Source organism: Vanellus vanellus (genome assembly GCF_965231255.1).
Source record: "Vanellus vanellus genome assembly, chromosome: 6".
NCBI lineage: Eukaryota > Metazoa > Chordata > Aves > Charadriiformes > Charadriidae > Vanellus > Vanellus vanellus.
Window position 1 is genome coordinate 31969475 of NC_138911.1, and position 20525 is coordinate 31989999.

The 20525-nt window shown below is 43.6% G+C and overlaps 1 protein-coding gene across 5 annotated transcripts in view; it reads right to left on the minus strand.

Annotated features, from left to right (window-relative positions):
* Positions 1 to 20525, minus strand: part of RGS6 (regulator of G protein signaling 6) — a gene marked incomplete at both ends in the record, with an annotated part of 285460 nt that overhangs the window by 97937 nt on the left and 166998 nt on the right. For all 5 annotated transcript variants that reach the window (XM_082485571.1, XM_082485570.1, XM_082485574.1 and 2 more), the window contains one exon: positions 13540 to 13639. In XM_082485571.1, the coding sequence (XP_082341697.1) occupies positions 13540 to 13639 (100 nt within the window). The remainder of the gene's footprint in view (positions 1 to 13539; positions 13640 to 20525) is intronic.

Genomic DNA, 20525 nt, shown 5'->3' on the forward strand with positions numbered 1-20525 from the left:
ACAATCCTGTAATGGAAGGTGGGATTATTTAAGGAAAACAGCTGGCAAATTTAGAGCTAAGTAGGAGCACAGAAACGTCAGTGCTGAACCGAGAGTGTGTCAAACATGACCCAGATACCTAATTAGAAGTTATGCTCAAATCTAACTCGCACAGGGCTCAAGAACCAGGCTGACTGAATACAGTAGAGAGGCTGCAAGAGATACGTTCTTGAGCTTTACTGCCCTGATTGCATTAGGTAATGTTCCGAACTCTCCACTCCTTCCCAGCTTTAATTTCACAACGCTGATGGATTTGCCAGGGAAGAGGAGGGGAGAGCAGCATTACAGAATAATGATGCAAAAAGCCTCGTCTGTGAGCTTTGAGGGGAGTGTCAAGGTTGCCGCAGAGCTGCCCCCAGCAGAGAGGTGGGAGATCACTTGGCTTCATGTCTGTCCCCAGCTGACCCGCTCTGAGCCAGCACCCGGCCCTGGGGAAGATGCTCTCCTGCGCGGTGTTGGCTACGGTAACCCCTCTGCCTCAAGCACCCCGGCCTAACGGGCCCCTGCATCCCCAGAAAGTTCGTGAGGAAAGAAAACGGGAATGTGGAGGAATCTGTAAAACCTGAATGCCACTCTGTCTTGAGTTTATTTATGCTCACACACAGAACAAGCATCTGCAGCAGAGTCCCAAGCCACCAAAAGGATTAACAGTGTAAGGGAATATAACACATTAATTAAGAATGGCTCTGTGAAAGCTAACCATAGTCAGTCAAAATATTACTTTCTTAAAATACAGCACTCTGCAAGAAGAAAGCTCTGGCTACGTTTATTTTAATTTTTCCTTACGCTATTCTCCACCAGGGCAGAGAAATACACTCCTTTGTGTTTTTAAGTATCCACATACAGAGGAGTACACCCGTGGATGCCTGCTCAGCTGTCCTGTACAAAAAAAAAAAGAATAAAAAATGAGGGGAACGCACAGAGATCTTCAGTTATCTGAATGAGTGAGATGGTCCCCACGGGACAGCCCATACAAGTTAATGGGGAAGAACAGTGTGCAAAGAAAGACTGTAACAAGCCACTGTGCTCTCTTATTGGAGCCAAGACATGCAATAATGTTTTGTAGACGGTGTGTTTCTTAACTTGATGCTCAAGGACCATTGCTGACAACAGGAGCAAAAAGCTGAAAAGGGAACAAATGAGCAGCACGTCATTAACAGAGATGGTGCTGAGACAGGCTAACATGCCACCTAAAAAGCAGAAACTCATTAATTTTTTTACGTATCATGAATAAGAACAAAGGTAACAGTGCTTACCAGACTCTTTCTCCATGGGGATCTTCCTATTGGGAATTTGCACCCAGGAGGAAAAGGGGTGATGGGAGCGGTCAGTGTGGTGCTCCCCCTGGGAGGGGGAAGGTGGCTGTGGAGCAGCACCAGGGAGGCGACATTACCCCCAGCACTTGGCACTAGCGCAGTGGTTAATGGAAAACTTCTGACAGTTCTGGTGCTCGCTCTTCAGAAAGGTTCTTAAAAACTTGGGAAAGGGTCCGGGGAGAAACACAAGAGGAATTGAAGGCCTGGGAAAAGCGCTTTGTAGTCAGACACCCTTTCAGGGACACAATTTATTAACCTCACAAACAGAAGTGAAGTGGCTATTTCACTGCAGCGACAAAGTATCTTTCTGGGGAGAACCAATATCTTCATTGTCAACCATTACAATACCAGAAGGTGACTGGGACAAAGTCGGACCAGAAACAAGGAATAACTTTTGGGCATATTACTACTTTAAGGGTGACAGCAACGTTTTTAAAGGTTACAGCAGATTTTTTTTTATGCCAGGCATTTTTTAAATTGGATACTTTCCTGCAACATCTACAGTTGTAAAGAGGATTTGAGGCAGGGAAACTGTATGTCAGCAGATCGAACCAAAGGACCACCACAACCCCTTGCTGCACAGATCACCAGAATGGGCAAAAGTCTCCATCCCTCCTCTGTCCATCCACCATCAGCCCTCTCCTCCCGGGAACACGCGCTGCTGCACTTCACAGTTCAAGGACACGCATCAGGACTTGTAAGCCTTTACACTTGTGTTATTTATTGCTCGGCACACGGCTGCAGTGTCTGAGATGATTCGTGCCAGCTCCCACTGGGCACAATATGGTGCCCAGACACACCAAACTTGTGGCAAAGCAAGTTTGTGAAATCAGTAAACAAAGGCATACTGACAAGCACATTTTGAAAGTTTTTTTCTTGTCTTTTTGGTTCTTGGTTTGGTTGTTTGGGTTTTTTTTTTGTTTGTTTGTTTGTTTGTTTTTTACAGTTTCAAGTTGTGTGCTTTCAACTTCTAGGCATGTGTCGTCTCCAAGTACATCTCACAGCTCTCCAAGAAAGCAAGCCAGTGTGTCAGGGACACGACATTCTTTGGAGCTCCAAAATCAACTCTTCCTAGTTAAAAAAAAAAAAATAAATCCATAATGCAATATCCATGTAGCAGTGACATAAATGATAAATAAAAGATGCTACCATGCAAAACTATAACTCACTTTATAACAGATCTAGTCTTCTGAGTGTTTTTTCTACTTGACAAAAGAAATAAACTTTGATGAATATGCCACTGCCAATTCATTAGTTTCAGCAATAACAGCCTTGAACAGCCTTGTAATTGAAATTTTATCATAATGCAGTAACCTGTATTTCTTTTCTGTGGCTACTACTGTTCCCTTAGAAAGCTCACCTGTCGCTGTGTGTTTGGTAGGAGAAAAACGTAGACAGCATTCAACAAAATAACACCGGACATTTGGCAAATATCTCATTTGCTAAAAAGCATGGTTTTCAGTCAGTCTAACCTATTCAGGAAATAGGAATGAAATTTACCGAATACTTAGGGCAAAGGTAAAACATCAAAAGAAAAAAGAAAAACCCATCAGAAATTATTCACTCGGGTGAATTTGACAATAATTTTGGCATCTATGAGCAAACAATCAAGTTTCAAAAAAAAAAACCCCAAACCCAAGGAAAAAAAGAGACGCAGTCCTATCCACAATAAAAACAGGTACAAAAATAACAGAATAATACTTTCTATGCAATACAACACAACCCCCTACAATAATTGTACATAAAACCTTCCACTGCTAGAGACTTACATTACTTTTCTTACCAGTCTATGTTCTTTTTTTTTTTTTTTGTGTATGAGTATAATTAGCATTTTGCATAAACCAACTTCTTCAAGTTTCTTGTGTGTTTTATTATTCATTTTTAGGTGAGAGCCAACCTGCAATCCTGGCCATTTTGTGGAGGCATCTCCATGGAGAAAATTCTTATTGTGCAAGTGACCTTGTAGTGCAGTAGGATCCTGAGACTCTCTAGACTCTCTTCTTGCGAAGCATGAGGCCATCAAATAGGAATTAACTGAACGAAGACCTAATTGCTTAGTTTTATTTCTCTGCAGGACCAAAATATAATTTTCTTCCCTGCATGTGGTAGTGAATCATACATCAAAAATATCCAAGCTCATCAATTCACACCATACTCAAAACAAATCCATGGGAAACCAGCACGCAATTTTGAGAGATTTATCCACACAGAAAAAAAAAAAAAGTTAAAGAAAACATGTAAATGTGTATTATTTATAATGATGGATATGTATGAAAAGCCTGAAAGCTCTTTCATTTTCCTGTTTGCCACTTCTGATGGAAGGTTCTAAAGCCAAATCTATGGCAGTCTCAGGTACTACGCAGTGCAAATACACAACAGACCAAAGAGCTGAGTATTTCTACTGGAACAGGCAGAATAGAACAAGTTATTCATCAACCAGTCAGGGTATCCACACAAACCAGGTAATACAGTTTGTCCACACCAGCAGTATGCCAACCCCCTTCAGCTACAGCATCTTCTGGAGACGTACTCTCACTGTCCCCAATGCAGCTTTTCGCAACGCTGATTTCTGACTGGTGCGCTATTTATGGCTGGTAAAAATAAGCTGGTGCACTATGTAATTCTTTGTACTATTTAAAGTCAACAAACCAAAAGCAACCCTTCCTTTCCACCCCATCGCAAGAAGTACATTAATGGTAATTTCAATGTGGTAACTGAGATATATCACACGTGGAAGAATCGTTCACCTATCAAACCTAACGTATGTGTAAAAGAATAGAAAATGATTCATGAGACTGGATTTACAGTTACTAAAGTTAACTTCTGCATTTCATTAGAGCAACCCATTGATTAAAGTCAGGAAATTTAAACTCCAGAACAAACTGTTGTGTTTTGCAATATAAGCCCTTTAATTAAAATGCAAGTAAGAATCCGCTCAATAAATAACACCCTGAAAATTACTTTGACTAAAAAAGCCACAGAACGATAGATAAAAATGAACAGAATATATGCATGGAATAATGAGGCAGATGTATTCACTGACTAATGAGAGGGGTTTATTTTTCTAATGGCTGGAACAGCATTGACTGAAAGCAACAGATTCAAAGTAACAGTTGCCAAAGCATACTCAAAGATTTGCTCTTTCACTTCGCTACTGATTACCACTGGGCACGTACATACCATTGCTTTTGCGGTACCTCAAGGTAAAAAGGGTTTGTTTGAGGGTCAGATCTCCGCGTACGCCTCGGTGGGTTTGCGGCTTCTCAGGCACAGCGGGTGCAAAGCTGCTCCGCTGTGTATTTGATGCTCAGCAGCCCACAGGAGCGTTGGAGGCAGGGCAGAAACAAAGCAAGAGGTGCGAAAACAACAAAACTGTGTTGGTAGAGCCTTCACCACGCAACTCCCAGGTTGCTGTGAAATGAAGACAGGAGAGGTGAAGTGTTGCAGCTTGAGTGCAGTCTGCTCAACGCTCGCATCCAAAAATCAAAGCCACGCAGTACTTCTAATTAATCTCTGCTCTTTTGCTGTGTCATTCAGATCTGGAAACAAACTTTTGTAATAATGCTGCGCTTTTGAAGATTCAAGATGAATGCGGAAAAGCATTAATCATTCATTCCTATGAATTTCTACAGGCATTGAAATATTGTTGACTTCTCTTTTTTAATGCTTTATTCATTAGCCACAATATTCCATCAGCTAAATGCTGTGTTTCAGAATAAAACCGCAGTCAGCAACAAGAATGCTCTTAATATGTAACATTTTTTGTTATTGTAGCTGAATTACCAATTCATCTAAACACTGGAGTTCAGCAGGTAATTTATCATCAAATCTGTCTCTGTTCCAGCTTTTAGTCTCTACTGAAAGACTGAAAAGGCCCAAAAGCAATTCTTGGGGAAAAAAATAATTAAACCATTTTTAATAGACTTGCTTTGTTCTAGGCTCATAGCTTTCATTTGATGCCTTCCAGCCCGATGACTTTTATACTCATATTCTTCAATAAGAGAAATTACAGTTTTGTGTTGTTCTAATTTCTGCCCAGGTGGCTGGAAGGTCATCTTGGTTTTATTTTCCCTTTTGACATCATCTCTGGTGACTAGGAAGAGCAGACAAGTCGCTGCAGAAGGATAAAGCTGGGCCATTTGGTGATTTTGATGATTTTTCATTGTATTTTCATTGTATTTTTATTGCCCACAGGAATATCCACGTAGCATGATTATTTAAGCTTCCAATTTATCATAGCTTCACTTGACAGATGCAGAGGTTCAAATCCAGCAAGGACAAGTTGGACCAGGAAGGACCTTCGCAATTCTAACGTAAGGAAATTAAATTCCTCATAATATTCAGGGCTCCCAGATAGTACTTGAGAGGCCATTTTACTGAATGAATACTAAAGTCTCAGGATGTGTTTCATAAGCATTCTGCAGTGGCCTAAGCCAAGTTTTAATGCACCCACTGCTGTGATGTGCTTTTCATATAGTGTTTTCCATCGCAGGTATGACTGCTTTCAAGTGCTGTCACATGATAGTAGTACATGGTTATGTAAGGTGTCCAATTTTGGTAATTTTAAAAGCGATGCTTAATTTCATTTAACCATTTAGGACTTATCCCATAATGTGCACGCACATTTTTAAGGGATGCGTAAGCTTCACGTGGTAAACGAACACGCTAGCGCAGAGACGAGCAGCCCCAAAGTGAACTGAGAACTATGAATGAGACACACAGAAGTAGCACCAACAGCCACCTATGAAAACCATCCTTCCTCTTAAAACTCAGACTCGCTGTGGAGCCACGCGTGCCGCAATATTTGGGCTGGGTTCATGCCACACAGCTAGGAGGGATCACTACAAAGTGCACCGCACAAGCCCCAGCTGAGCTGGGAGAGCACAATACCCACAGAGCGTGGCTTGCGGTGAAGGTGAAGCTGCATGAACGGAACTATAGCTCAGTTGCGGCAGAGGGCAGTGATACCCAAACACCAGCAGTCCCAATTCTGCATAGCACCTTCAAGTGCAGAAGCCCGTCCCTGTTTATTTCTAGCATACAACACTTACCACTCTTAGGCTTATTCTTAAGAAAAATACACATAAAGAGCGTGCAATTTAACTGTACGCATGTGCAGAGGCACAGAGAGATATATTGAACATTCACTGTTTAAAATATTAATTCTGGTTGCTTTCTCTTCTTTCTTTGACAAGCATATCCTAATTCAATTAATCTGCTATCCCCCTTGTCCTCTGAAAATCAAATCCTTTAACATCTTAACAACAGGCAAAGAATTGCTACGCTTCAGAGAGCCGATTTTCGTCTTTCCCTCCCCCATCCCTCTCACCCTTTGAAAGGCAGGAAGCTGGATGCACTTAAAGAGAAAAGGGGAGGGAGGAGGGAGCTGTGGACGAAGACAGCATAACTCTTCGGCTCCTTAACTGGGTTAATTTGTCTCCTGGCATGGGAAGAGAAACCTTAAGAGAAAGCTACAGCAAAAAAAAAAGTAATTGCAAGGCATGCGCTACTTGTATAATAGTTGACATGTCTAATGCTATGTGATTCACAGCAGCTTTGAAATATTAGATTAAAAGGTATAACAACCTTCTTATTGAGGGAAGGATGGATTACATTTCCACTGGGTGCAATTTGAAGAAGAGATGCATAAAAGAAGAAAATATAAGTTGTAATGAAGCAGCCCAGTCTTGACTTGAATTAGTTTAAACGCAACTTGCTCAGAGCAATTGATTTTTGATGAGAAATAAATGGATTTGCATGCTCGACCAGCATTTGCAAGCCAGTTTCCACCACGCAGTTGCACAACACCGTTTAATTTATCGTGTAGTACCTGCTGTACATAAATGTGGAAAACCACCAGAAATTACACAGTGCTACATCTGTATATATAAACGTGTTGAAACCTTAACTCAAGAGCATGTTCTTTGTATCATTTATAAACCACTAAACACCAAAAATTCTTTGGATATTGACCTAAGTTTTGGCAAAAGTTTTTTTCTTGTTTTGCTTGCTTTAACTAAATGGGCTCGCTCATGTTTAAGCAAGAGATTGCACTTGGTTTAGATTTGTGATTATATACATCTGCTAACTTTGCCTGAAACACAGTCAATACTGCATTTCAAGCCTTCTGTTTCTCAAAGCAAAACTACAAAGGAAAGACAAAATAAAATAAATAAATAATAATACAAAGATACAGACCTGGGCTAGAAGTTTAGACCCAGACACTCATTTTGACAAATGTTCCAGGTCTTCCGGTTCAGACTGGTGCTGTCCCAGATCCAGGGATGGGTGGTTTAGATCTAGAATGAAACTACCCAAACGTTCTGGGAAATCTGTATCGGGCTCAGTCCTCCAGTTAAAATCCTAAGGTCAGACGACGTAAGCAGCTGGACAGACAGACGAGGGGAAGCCAAATCCTTGTGCAGTCAACTTATGGAGTCATTTGGTCCCAACGAAAGTAATTTCTGTAAGGCACTGAGGCAAGTTCTACTCTTAAAAAAAAAAGCATTAAGAAAGTGAACATTGTGGCAAAGCACGCAGCCTTGCAGCCGGCTCTCCAGGCCCTGCTAGGTGATGGGTGCTGGCTCTTGTCAGAATCGCCAGTCCTAGTCCTGCTCCCGCACCACCGACTTCTTTCTTTGAACAATTCCTCTGACCTTTCAAACCCTGGAGATGAGGAACCTGCTCTTCTCCCTCACACCTCTGGCTACCACATCTGGATGAGATGTGTTTGACATTCTCTGCACAGAAAGGGCAATGAATCTCCAGATTGTTCAGCCTGGAGCAGAGAAGGCTCTTCAGAGACCTTATAGCAGCCTTCTAGTAGTTAAAGGGGGCCTACAGAAAAGACAGGGAAGGACTCTTTATCGGGGAGTGTAGTGATAGGACGAGGGGTAACGGTTTTAAACTGGAAGAGGGTAGATTTAGATTAGATATTAGGAAGAAATTTTTCACTCTGAGGGTGGTGAGGCACTGGCACAGGTTGCCCAGAGAAGCTGTGGATGGCCCAATCGCTGGAAGTGTTCAAGGCCAGGCTGGATGGGGCTTTGAGCAACCCGGTCTAGTGGGAGGTGTCCCTGCCCATGGCAGGGGGGTTGGAACTCGATGATCTTCAAGGTTGCTTCCAACGCTAAACATTCTATGATTCTATGAATACCCTCAGACTGGCATCACGGGAGCTTATTTTGCAACGGGTGTACGAAGTTGTCCAGCAGAGCCTGGCTGTCCCAAACTATGCCGTCAGGGAACACTATCAATAATAAATTCTCTTCCCCAACACTATGGGATTTCCATGCTCCAGCATTTTCTTTGAGTGAGTGACATTCTGATGTGTTCTGGGACAACTCTGTATACATTTGCCAAGACACATGCTGGCTTCTTCAGACAGAGACACATGGCAGTTTAAACTTGGTTTAGATCATGAGTCTCGAGTAACGACAGGCCATCTGGCACATTTCAGTAGTACTGGCACTTTCTGCTCAGAGACATCTGGGACTTGAGACAGACATGGCAGGTCAGGAGCGAAATGCACTGGCAGGGCTGTGTGGACGAAGCTTGCGTGGCAGCACCGAACCCAAGCTGGTACAGGTGGGACATCACCCACCAATCCGTTCACAGCCACACAGGCAGCTTTGGGAGCAGAGCAAGACGACAAGTGAGTGTAGGTGAAAGGGTCAGGAGCAGCGCGCGAGCGAGGTGCCAGCCAGGGGACCGCTGCTGGAAGGAGGAGGTATCACTCAAAACGGAGCTGTGTGGACAGGTCGGCTTGAAGTCAGGGGGTTATGGGTCAGAATGAAGCTGTATCAAAACCTCTTGGGAGGAGGGCAGAATGGTGCACGCCTCCCTTGGGTTGCAGTAGCAAAGATGCTGGTACACAGGACCAGACAGTACACAGGACCAGGAGCACTCCGGAATGAGGCTGGGGGTGGGGGGCAGATCGGGGAGCATGGAGGCTTTTTGTACTGGAAAGCTCAGCTGTTGCAGCACCGACTTCTTTCTGACTTGTTTGGGCAATATTGTATAGGGCCAAGTCTGAACTGGTGGGAGAAGAAAAGTATATGCATTTGGTCCTCCTACCAAGCAGGACGTTAGTTTTAAGATGCAATTGTACAGAAATCCAAAAGAAGATTAGAAAGCCAGTTTTGCTACTGGTTAATATAATGAGATGTTCTTACAGCAGTCTGATGACTGGGAAAACAGAGAATTGCCGATTCATTTACAGAAACAAAATCATTACTGAGGAAATCGCTTTCTCACTAAGAGAGACATGTGCAACTCCATTGGCAGCGACTGCCATCGTGTGCATTGGCTGACGACCCAGCCTGCGCATGGATCACAGCACTACTCAGTACCTGCCTCAGTCGGTTTTTCGTTCCATACTCTTAAGCTTACCGTAGGATAATGTCAGATATGTGCACACAGATGCCACACAGACTAGAGTCATCTTATTTTCATTCTCTGTGGCTTGCCCATAAAAGTGAAGACTTTAAGAAGAAAATAAACGGTGTGATGTGTCCTCCTTTGACTGACCTACTTTGAGCCAAAAGCCAGGGAGGAGGATACACAAATCTACTTCTAATGCAGATTAAAACGTGCCTTTGGCAGAGCATCCCCACACAGGCTCATCGTACAGTTAAAGAAGGTTTTTTCATCCTTCTCCCAGATTCCTGTTGTCAAGAGGGGACCATGAATGATAACTCCCTGCGGCTCGTTCTTCTCGTGTTACACAATGCCTCATTCACAACTTCGGCATCAGGAAAGATGAAAGCAAAACAGAGATGAGCGGTTCTTTCGCTGGTATTCAAACTTTAAATCAAACACCCACTTTGCTGTACTATAAACAGAGCTGCCTGTTTAGAGCACCAAGGCCCTGCTGTTATGTTTCTTTTTCTTTAAGATTTTACATTTCTCCTGTGAGAAGCAATTACAATAGAAGTGTCAAGCAAAAATAAACCCCTGTTAATCACAGTCACTGTGAGCCTGCCAAGTAAATCACGTCTGCGTTGCTGTTCCATTTTTCAGGTAGAAATAAAAAGTGTGTGAGAATGCCACGGCCTAGAAATTAAGCTCTTCCCAAGAGGGGGTCCGAAGTTTTTGAAAATACAAGCTTTTCTCCTGTGTTCACGACATTGAGTGGAATTACACAAGCACTAAAACTGAGTATCTGATGATCACAAGAATAATTCAGGTTGGAAGGATTCTCTGGAGGTCATCTACTCCAACCTCCATCCAAAGCAAGGCCAAACGCAGAGTGAGGTCAGATTGTTCGGTTCAGCTGAACAGCTCCAAACACTGCTTCCACAACCTCTCCAGGCCACCTGGCCCACGCTCAGCCGCTCTGACCATAAACAACTTTCTTCCTAAATCTAGCTGGGATTTCTTTTCCTGCCACTTGTGTACATTGTCTTTTGTGCTTCCACCATGTGCTTCTGAGAAAGGGTCAGACCCTGTCTTCTCTATAGCCTCTCATTCTCTTCAGCTTTCCCTTCTCCAGACGGAACAAACCCAGTGGCCTCAGCTTCCATTCAAACATAGGTCCTCCTGCCTCTTCAAGTGCTCCAGCTCTTTACCCATCTATCACAAGTACTGAAAGCACATATAAATTTCTCTCGGTTTTGGTCTACAAATAGGCAGAGTTCTATGCATCTGAAAGGAGAAATGAGAAGTAGAGAAAACTTTGGGCTCTCAGCTGAGCCGTTGTTTTCCCCAGACTTTTAAAACTCAGAGGCTTCATGCACTGCCCAGTGCATCGCAAGGGAGCTGTCTTCAAATCCCTTCACCTGAAGGGAATGGTACCGAGTTTGTTCCCCTCCAAATCTGAGAATTTTCTGTGAGCTTTGGAGGAAGGTTTTGTTTTTATTTTATCTTCATCTTTTCGCTATTCCCTGTGCTGTGAAAAAACAGCCATTTCGAGGTGATGCAATTGCAGCTGCTGTTCCAGAACAGCAGAGTGCAAGCGGGCAGTTTCCATTGCACCAGGGAGCTACCAACCAGGGCGGCACCTAAGGGTAAGTATAATCAGTTCAAAGATGCCTTGAGGTCTCCTGTTTCCTTCTTCTTTCGAGTAACAGGTGGTAGCTCGATGACCAGATCATGAGGAACGACTGAGGGATCTGGGGTTGTTTAGCCTGGAGAAGAGGAGGCTGAGGGGAGACCTTATCACCCTCTACAACTACCCGAAAGGAGGTTTTAGAGAGATGGGAGCTGACCTCTTCTCCCTGGCGACAAGTGATAGGACAAGAGGAAACGGGTTCAAGTTATGTCAGGGCAGGTTTAGATTGGATATTAGGAAGCATTATTTCACTGAAAGGGTTATTAAACATTGGAATAAGCTGCCCAGAGAGGTGGTGGATTCACCATCCCTGGAGGTGTTTAAGAAAAGGGTAGATGAGGTGCTTAGGGACATGGTTTAGAAGTGGTGGTGTTTTTATCAGGGTAGGTTAATGGTTGGACTTGATGATCTTAAAGGTCCCTTCCAACCTCACTGATTCTATGATTCTATGATTCTATAATTGCTTAATCAATGCTATGAATATTAACAGCCATATCAGAAACCTGTTTTAGCAGAGTCAATCTTAAAACATCCAGTCCATGTATTGCAGACTTGAGCTTACGGAATGAGTTTTCAAATCAGATAAATGGTTAATTTCCCCAGGAGCCTCCAAGAACTATTAGCTCATACCTGATCCAGCCATAACCTGCAATTTAGTAACGCAATTTTCACATCTCATTCTAGATTCATGTTTCTTTTCCACTGTAAAATCCTAATCCTGCAACTGCCAGTTACACTGACTCACCACCCTGAAATCAATTTCAGACAGAAGAGCCTGTTGCTCAATGAAAAGGGATTAACTCGACTGAGCCTCATTTAAGTAAAAACTTCATTCCAATTGCCATATTCCCTGCCTATCCCCAAGAACCCTGCAGATTCGTATTCCATTCCTGTAGCTTAAGTTGGACATTTTTTTCTGTTACAAGGATATCAAATCACATTCCTAAATCAATCAACACAACCTCAAACTCTTCTCAATCCAACCCTTTTCACAGCAAAGATATTTTTGAAGTGCTCCAGCTTAGATACGCTCTGCTGCAGGGACTCCCCTTTGCAATGGTTTGATGCCAGCGGCATTGCTAGCATCCCTGTTGACAAGAGATATTTCTCCATTATTTTACAACAGTATAAAGACCCCAAGAGCAAGAAAGGTCCCTTTGAACTGCCAGTCTTCTCTCAGTCATTGGTGTGCTGTCTATAGGCAACAACACAGCCTTCGCATTTTTAGTGATCATCTGAATTTTACTGCAGTGAAGTCACAGCCACAGAGAACGAAGCTCTTCACTTTTCAGAACAGGAGGGGAAACTTCCCTAAACAGACTCATCAGTGTGTGTATCTGGTCTGATTCGGAAAGAGACTTTGCAGGACAGAGAAAATCATATTTACTTTACAGAGATACACAACATCATAGATTATAAGTCACAGGAGCAGTTGGGTATCTCATACTGTACAACAGTCTACTGGCGGAGAGAGGGCAAACAGGAGTTTTGTGCCACTGTAGTGAATACTACTATCAAGTTAGAGAAAACAGGTACCAGCAACCCAAGTACAAATCCTCCAGGCATCACCCTGAATAAACTCATCATCTATCAACAGCAAAGATCTTTGTCGCACTGGAAGACATTTTGTCCGGAAAAACATGTAGGAAGTTTTGCACTCTGACTCACAGTTTCTGCACCATCCACACTTTTGTACATATAGCTTTAGTAAAGCAGCACACATGCATAAAAGGTATTTCACATTCCTCTACCTGTGATCAGAGTCCAGTAAGAGTATTGGGTACGAGGTACGAGTGAGAAAACAGTTTCAACTTTCTTTCCTGAGCTCTTCTCTAAGATCGTCCTACCCCCATCACAGGGAAGGAGTCTGACTGGTGATACTGCGATAGCCACAAAAACGATGTAATATTTTTTAATAACTCACTCCAAAGAAATATAAACGTTTGCTTACTTAAAAAGAATTAAGAAATCTTGGTTCAATACTTCACCTCCTAACAACGACGTGCAGAAAAAATAAGCAGAGGGGGGCATTTTTTTCTTATGTTCCTTCGTTTTTGTGGCTTTAGTAGTGTGTTTGCTTAGAACCAGCGAGTACCAGCTTACGCTCGCTTCCCTGCTAACCGGGGTCCTTACCGGTGACGACGCTGGGGATTTTGGACAGAAAACTCTTGACAGTGCGAATGGGAACTCCACCTGTTTTGTCATCCTGCATTCTTGTAATGATGTCTTCAATCTGTCAAAAGGAAGGAAAGACTTAGTGGTTTATGCAAAAGGGTGACTGTACCAACTATATACCGTGAGTACTCTGGAGCCCTGCTGGTAGGATGGGCTTCAAACATACCATGAGTATTACTGCACAAACACAGACCCAGAGATGCACCTACTGCCTCCCAAATTTAAACCCTGAGACTAGAAACCACGAGACAACATAGCCCAGCTTGGAAGACGGTGGTCGGATACTGACAATCCAAATGCAACTGTGGCTTTTTTGCTGACCTGGGGTGACAGAAAGGTGTTTGGTCCACATGTAAATTGTGTTAGACTCTATACTGCAGCCAGTTTAAGGAGCTTCCCCATCCAGTCCACTTTCCCCTCTTCTCCCATATTCATTTGAATCCTCAATACTGTGACCTTGGGAGGACTTTCCTTTTCCAAAGGGTCCCAGACAGTCACGAATGGCCTACGGCTTGAGAAGAGCATGAGACAGAACAACTGCAGGATGATTTCCCCTGTCTCGTACTGTAGATAGGGATGGTATGTGTCAGTCATTGTTGTACGAAGTAAACAACCAAAAGTAAAATGATCATAGACAAAAACCTCATTAGATTTTCACAGCCAAGCTAACTTTTACTTCATGGGCACATACATAATCCATCACACACAGGAAAATGTACAATCGTCGTCAAAACATGGCAATCAGAGGATCTGATTACTGGGGGAAGGAGCTTACTCCTCCTCCCATTTACTCTAAAACGGGAAGGGATCTTTCCTCCTTTTGAGGCTACTCCCCCTGCATTTACCTGAAGGCAACACCGGGGAGAACAAAAAGCACACTGCAGAAACTCGGTATCTCCAAAAACTCCCTTCAAGTTAATAAGGTTCCAGAAGCCGAACATAAATAAACACGAAGTTATTGGCTCTGTTAGCTTGAGCAGTTGACAGCACAGCCCTGCCCGCCGCTGGTGACAGGGGGCTGAGGCTGATGGCATCCAGACAGGGAGCACAGCTCTGATCTTACCTAAAGATCTTCTCACAGATGCTACAAAACACAACCTCAGCAGATAGGTTACATGGTGGGAGCATGGCCCCTCTCTCTCCTAAAGGCAACCCAAGAGCTCAACCAGCTCTCTTCAACTTTGGAGAGCCTGCTTCATTTAGATGTGCAAGTGAGTTTCTTTCACACACTCAACACCTACATTTCAAAACAAATTTAATTTCAAGTTTTCCCGAGGCAGTAAGACAATCTCCCTGCCAACTTCAGACACTGAATTTGATCACTGTGTTTTTAACCTCAGGCTAACACTTAACTGAACTGTTCGCACCTTGTTTATATATTATTTTTAAGTTGACACATGCCCTGAACATATTCTTAGTGGGAATGAAGTCACAAAGACGAAAATATCCAGAGATACTGAATAGACTACGTGAAGGTTGGGTACTACAGTTAATTTGTAATAGAATAATGCTCCTTTTCCCCCAATCCAAACACTATGAAAATTAATACCACCTTTTCCCCTTTACCTAAACTTTATGCAAGGTTGTTTGCTGACCAAAACAGTGTCTTCCAGTCCAAGGATACCTGGAGGACTAACTGTTCCTCACAGGCTGGACAAGAAGCGCTTCACAGCACCCCATGGTGTTGAGAGGAGCCTGACAGCATCGCTTGTCACAAACGCAGAACTACAAGGCTACAGCTCTCTGACACCAGACCTGCCAGGGGGACAGGACAGCTCGACTGCTTGCAAAGGGTGGACCAAGAAGGTCAGCCAGACTAAGAACCACTTCAACAAGGCAATGAAAAAGCCTCTCCGCGACCAACTAGTTATATAGCTTCATCCATATGCACTTGCAGCTGGCATCAGAGAGATTTTTTTCCATGCATATTAGGAGAAAACTACTCTGGAACACATTTTGAGTCCCATGTCTCCAGGAACACTTATGGGCTTTAAAAACTGCATGCAAGTTTTTGGTAAAACTGTTTTCTCTTTTTCTATTTCAATGAAAAGTTCAGAACGAAACGAGCTAAAATAATTGTTTTGATGCAGGAAAATAAACTTCTTTTTCTTTTGCTCACTGTAAACTAAAGGAACACCAGACACGATTTATGTCATTATCACCCCAAGAAAAGTTCAACTTCAAAGAAAATAAACCTTTAATTATCTTAAAAGCAAAATATGTTTTTACCTAAACTATCTCCATTTCAAGCAATCAAGCAAGGCACTGGTGTCTCAAATGGGCCACTAATTTAGGTTTCAGTCACAATTATAAAAGCCTACCGCAATTTTGAATCAAAATTAAAAAAACTGCCCTAGAGATAACTCCTTCCCAAAAGGGTCCTTCTTCCTCTTCTCTTCCAACCTGACTGCCAGCACTTTCTGCTCTCCTTATTTCTGAGTGTTGGATGTTTCTTCTCTCCTTCGCTTTCTACTCAGATGCCACATCTCCTTCCTTCCCTGTCCTCTCATTTGACCCAGACACAACTACATACACCATCCTCCTACAGCATGCCAGCATTTGCAGTCTGCTGCCCGAGAGCCCGTGAGTTTACAGCCCCTGGTTGTACATAGTCTTTCCACTCCCAACATGCTTTCCTTGTGCTCTCCAGCAAATTCCTGCACTGCTCAAAGGGGACAGCACAGCCTACTCAAAGAAACATTTGATGATCATTTTATCCTTTCTTAAAGTTATAATCAAGTTTGAAATAAAATATTAAAGAGCTATATTTAGCAGCCTACGTCAAGTTTTTGTTCAGTCCACTACAAAGAGAAGATCTGACACTTTGTACCAGCCTTTGTATTTTGTATCCACCCAACATTTGCAGATACTACCACCCTGGATCCAAATTCCTGCCTAGCTGTGGAAACGTTTCATGAAATAAGTGATACAGTGACAAAGTGGGGGGAAAAAAAGCATTATTAGAGCTTCAAGCGTGGAGAAAAGCAAAGAGGGAACATCAAGCATGAAGGTCACTTTCATCGAAGCTTTTCATCAAAACTTTTAAGAGAGTTACCTAGATGCTTCACTGCTAGTGATTCTTCCTTCAGTTTCTGCATGTCATTGTTATGATTTGAGGAACCCATAACAATTTATTGTCATTCTGACAATTATTCTATCATCTGATGACCTCTCCTCACCCGGGAAGGGGAAAAGAAGGAAACCCAAGGGTTGAAATATAAACAGATTTAATAGAATAAGACTAAATAATTAACATTAATAATACTAAAGAACCAGTATTGATCCCGACGCCAGTATAAAGCATGCAAGGATTATATTCTGCCAATTCTATCAGTAGGAAGCTGTGCACTCCCAGCAAATGGACAGTGGACAGCAAATGTTGGACACTGCGAGCACTATAGCTTCGTGAGGAAGGGAAGAGCTCAGGGGTCTGGCACTGGGGCAAAAAGTTCTCAGGATGGCAGCCATCAAGGGAGAGAGGGAACTCCTCAGCAAACGTTCTAATTTATATTGAATGTGACATTCATGGTATGAAATAATCCTGTTGGCCAGCTTGGGTCAAATGCCTGGGTCTCCCTCCTCCTCATCCCCGCACTTGGCTAGCTCAAAACCACTGAGACCTTGAAACCCACATACCGTAGCTGGGTATAAAGTAAATGTTTTCACAGATCCAGACACTAGAGTCTTCTAAAAGAAGAGACTTTACTGCAAAGTAAAATTACTGAAGGAGAAATTAGTCCTGTGTCGCTCAAACCAGGAGAATCATTCAATATCCGGTAAGTTTCCCTGTCTGGCACATAGGGAATAAGAGCCCTTGGATAGTTCATTTCATCCAGCTAGGAGGCAGGGACTAGTAAAACTAGGTGTTCCTCATATTTATCGCTCCTAAATGAGCAATCTTCAGTGAACTAACTCCTGGTGCAACAAAAGTAATGGTAAGAAGAGGCAATGCTGTTTGTTGGTGTTTTTTTTTCTATTACGGGGGTCTTTGCTATTTCAATCTGGTCTGATTTTGCATCAGTAAAGGGAACTGTTACTCCTCCCTCCGAGAGGATTCTGGGTCAGTATCTCCCTAAGAAAGCCAGAGCAATTTATGTATCTGCTCTCACTGTTAGCTACGCACTGTAACGTATGCCCAACAAACTCGATCTGCCTCTCCTCCTGACCGGTGGCTGACAACTCAGCTCCCTACATTTGTCCAGAATGATTTTATTTCACATTACCCCACTTTCAATGCACTGAAAAGGGCTTTTGGCTTCAGGAGCACGTTATCAGTGGAGACAGGTAGTTTATGAGAGTTTACCAACATATTCTGTTACACGGAACGTGTTGGGGATTGAATGTATATGTGGGATTTGCTGGTATTCATTAGACCTTCTTTTCCACTACCAGCACTTTTGCTGGCTTAAGGAGGGTGAAGGTGGGAAGTAGAGGACCTTGAATTTCTGTCAGAGCTGAAATGTCTATCACTGGGAGATGAGAAGTTCCTCTTCTGAGGCAGGGGAAAATGAAATACTACATTTGTTGATGTGTTATAATAAATAAGTCATAATACAACGACAAACGTAACGATCACAGCCTGGCAACTTTGGGTCAGTGCCACACAACATCCCTAGTGCTCTCATTAAAGGAGGAAAACAACTCTTGACTTTGCAGTAACTTCTCTTTCTCCCAGCACCAAAATAAGGCAGGCGCCCAGACCGCAGCACGTTAGCGTTGCTGAGCCCTGGAAGCACCCTGCTCACGGTCGAGGCTGACCTTGGAGGCGACACGCTGAGAGACGAGCAAGTAACACGTGAAAAAGAAAAGCTAACAGCTCCCATCTCCCATGACCCCATGCCTGGACACCAACAGCAGCTCACTGGAGCCACCCAGCCGAACACGTTTCATTGTGACTGAGCGATTACCACGCAATGATGTCAGAGGCCACCACGGTCCCATTTTGCCAGCCCATTTTTGTGAGCTGGTGACAGAAATGGTGCCTTTTTCATATTCTAGCCTCCGAGTTAGCTGCACGTAGTCCCTCGGACCCTGCAGGAAAGGTCCTGCTGCCTATTTCTGAATAGGCACACACCAGGTTCCTGTCTGATAACTCGCGGCAGGTACCCTGCTCTTGGGGATTCCTGTCACCAGCTAACCTGTGGCTGGAGTCTCTCTAAGCATCACTCATCAGCCCCGACATTAATCGTACGGGGCTGAATAGACAGCTCTGTGCAATGCCAAATATCCTCTCTGCCCCGGCAGATGAGAGCTCTCATGAATATTGGTGGAGCCGGATGATACATGGAGGAAAGGATCAGCTTGTCGTCAGCTAGCGTGATGGCAACAATTATAAATACATTTGATCTTTTACTCTTGACTGAAATACAAATTTAAAATAGATCATTTCTCACGTTGCCAACCCCTTCGGGTCCCATAAGCGCCTCTGACTGGCTCTCTGACACCACCAGCGTGCCTGTGCCGTCTGCAGCTGCTGGCTCCTGCCACGCAGCCCCACGCACGCACAGGCACGGAAAGTTAATTTGACAAGAAGCCTGAAGCCAACTTGCTTCACCAGTCCAGACAATTTCACTCTGCTCAAACACAGGAAGAGGAGCCTGGGGGGGGGAAATAAATAAATAAAATAAAAGGGTTAATACACCTCACTTCGGCACCCTCGAGGGAAAAAGGACAACCTTGTCTCCAAGACAGCGCTGCAAAGCAGCAGAGCAGCACCACCAGGGAATTGCTGCACGACCTTCAGCAAACAGCTTCACCTGTCTCTGCCCATGTCTCCTCTCCTGTATAATGGAGATACTACTGGATCACACAGGGGCAGTGAAACTTAATTCAAAGATGTCAGAGAAGGACTGGGAGTGTGGGAGTGCCTCGGACAGCGGATGCTGCATGGCTATGAAAGATACGCGCCCCATCTCTGACAACCTTTCACAATCCCAACACAACGGCAACAAAACCAAAGCGTGGCAGAGCACCGATGCGACAGCCAGCACGGCCGTTTGGCTGCTTCCCACATGACTAATTTCCGACGTCTGCTGAGGGCAGGGGCACTGATGGAACTTGTCCTCTTCCTGATGGAGCTTTTATCTCTGCTTCTTTTTTAAATTTCAGAGCTCGTTTCAGATAAAGGCAGAGTATTCCACATAGCCCCCTCACGCTCCAGTGCGTTCCAGGGAAGAAAGAAAATAACAACTATGTTCTTCAGATGTTTATTGGGAAGGTGAAACAGAGCTAATAGTGTCACCTTGAGACTGGTAACGTGCTTTAGCATTTATATATCTCCACTGTGAATAGAATGGGAGGCTACCAGTGAAGCAACACCCAGAAAGGCACTTGTCGTGACTATCTATATACTGCTGCTAACGTAGCCAGAGCTTCACAAAGTGAGTATCTACTCAGCAAGTCATCACAGGTTTCATCACGTGAACTGAATTAACCAAAACGATGCTTAGGGAAAAAAAAGGCGACACTTCTTTTTCAGCTACTGAGGTGCAACACCAGAGCCTGGGGAGCACCAGGCAGCAGCAGCTTTCGGAGCAGCCCGTGCCTCCCGTAACACAGCCTACGCTATCGGCTCGGCACTGCGCCCCTGCCTCGGCCCGGGCTGCCTTGTAAGAAAACATAGTCACAGAAAATGGGAGCTGGAACTATCCCCCTCAGGCAGTATATACACAGTTGGGAAACAGGGTTTAATATTCAGCAGAAAAAACCCCAAAGCTGAGCAAATTGATTCAGCAAACAGAGATCCTCCAAACGAGCCGAACTAATGCAATTTTCTCCCTCCCCAAAAATCAAGCTTTTTAGCCCATCAGTGTCAACAGTTAGAAGCAAAAGACATCAATGCGTCAGTGTTATGCAAACTCAATTTTCATTAAAAACATTTTGACAGACAACTCCCGATGAGCTCAAATTCTACATGAGCTATAATTGCTTAAAAGAGGAGACTA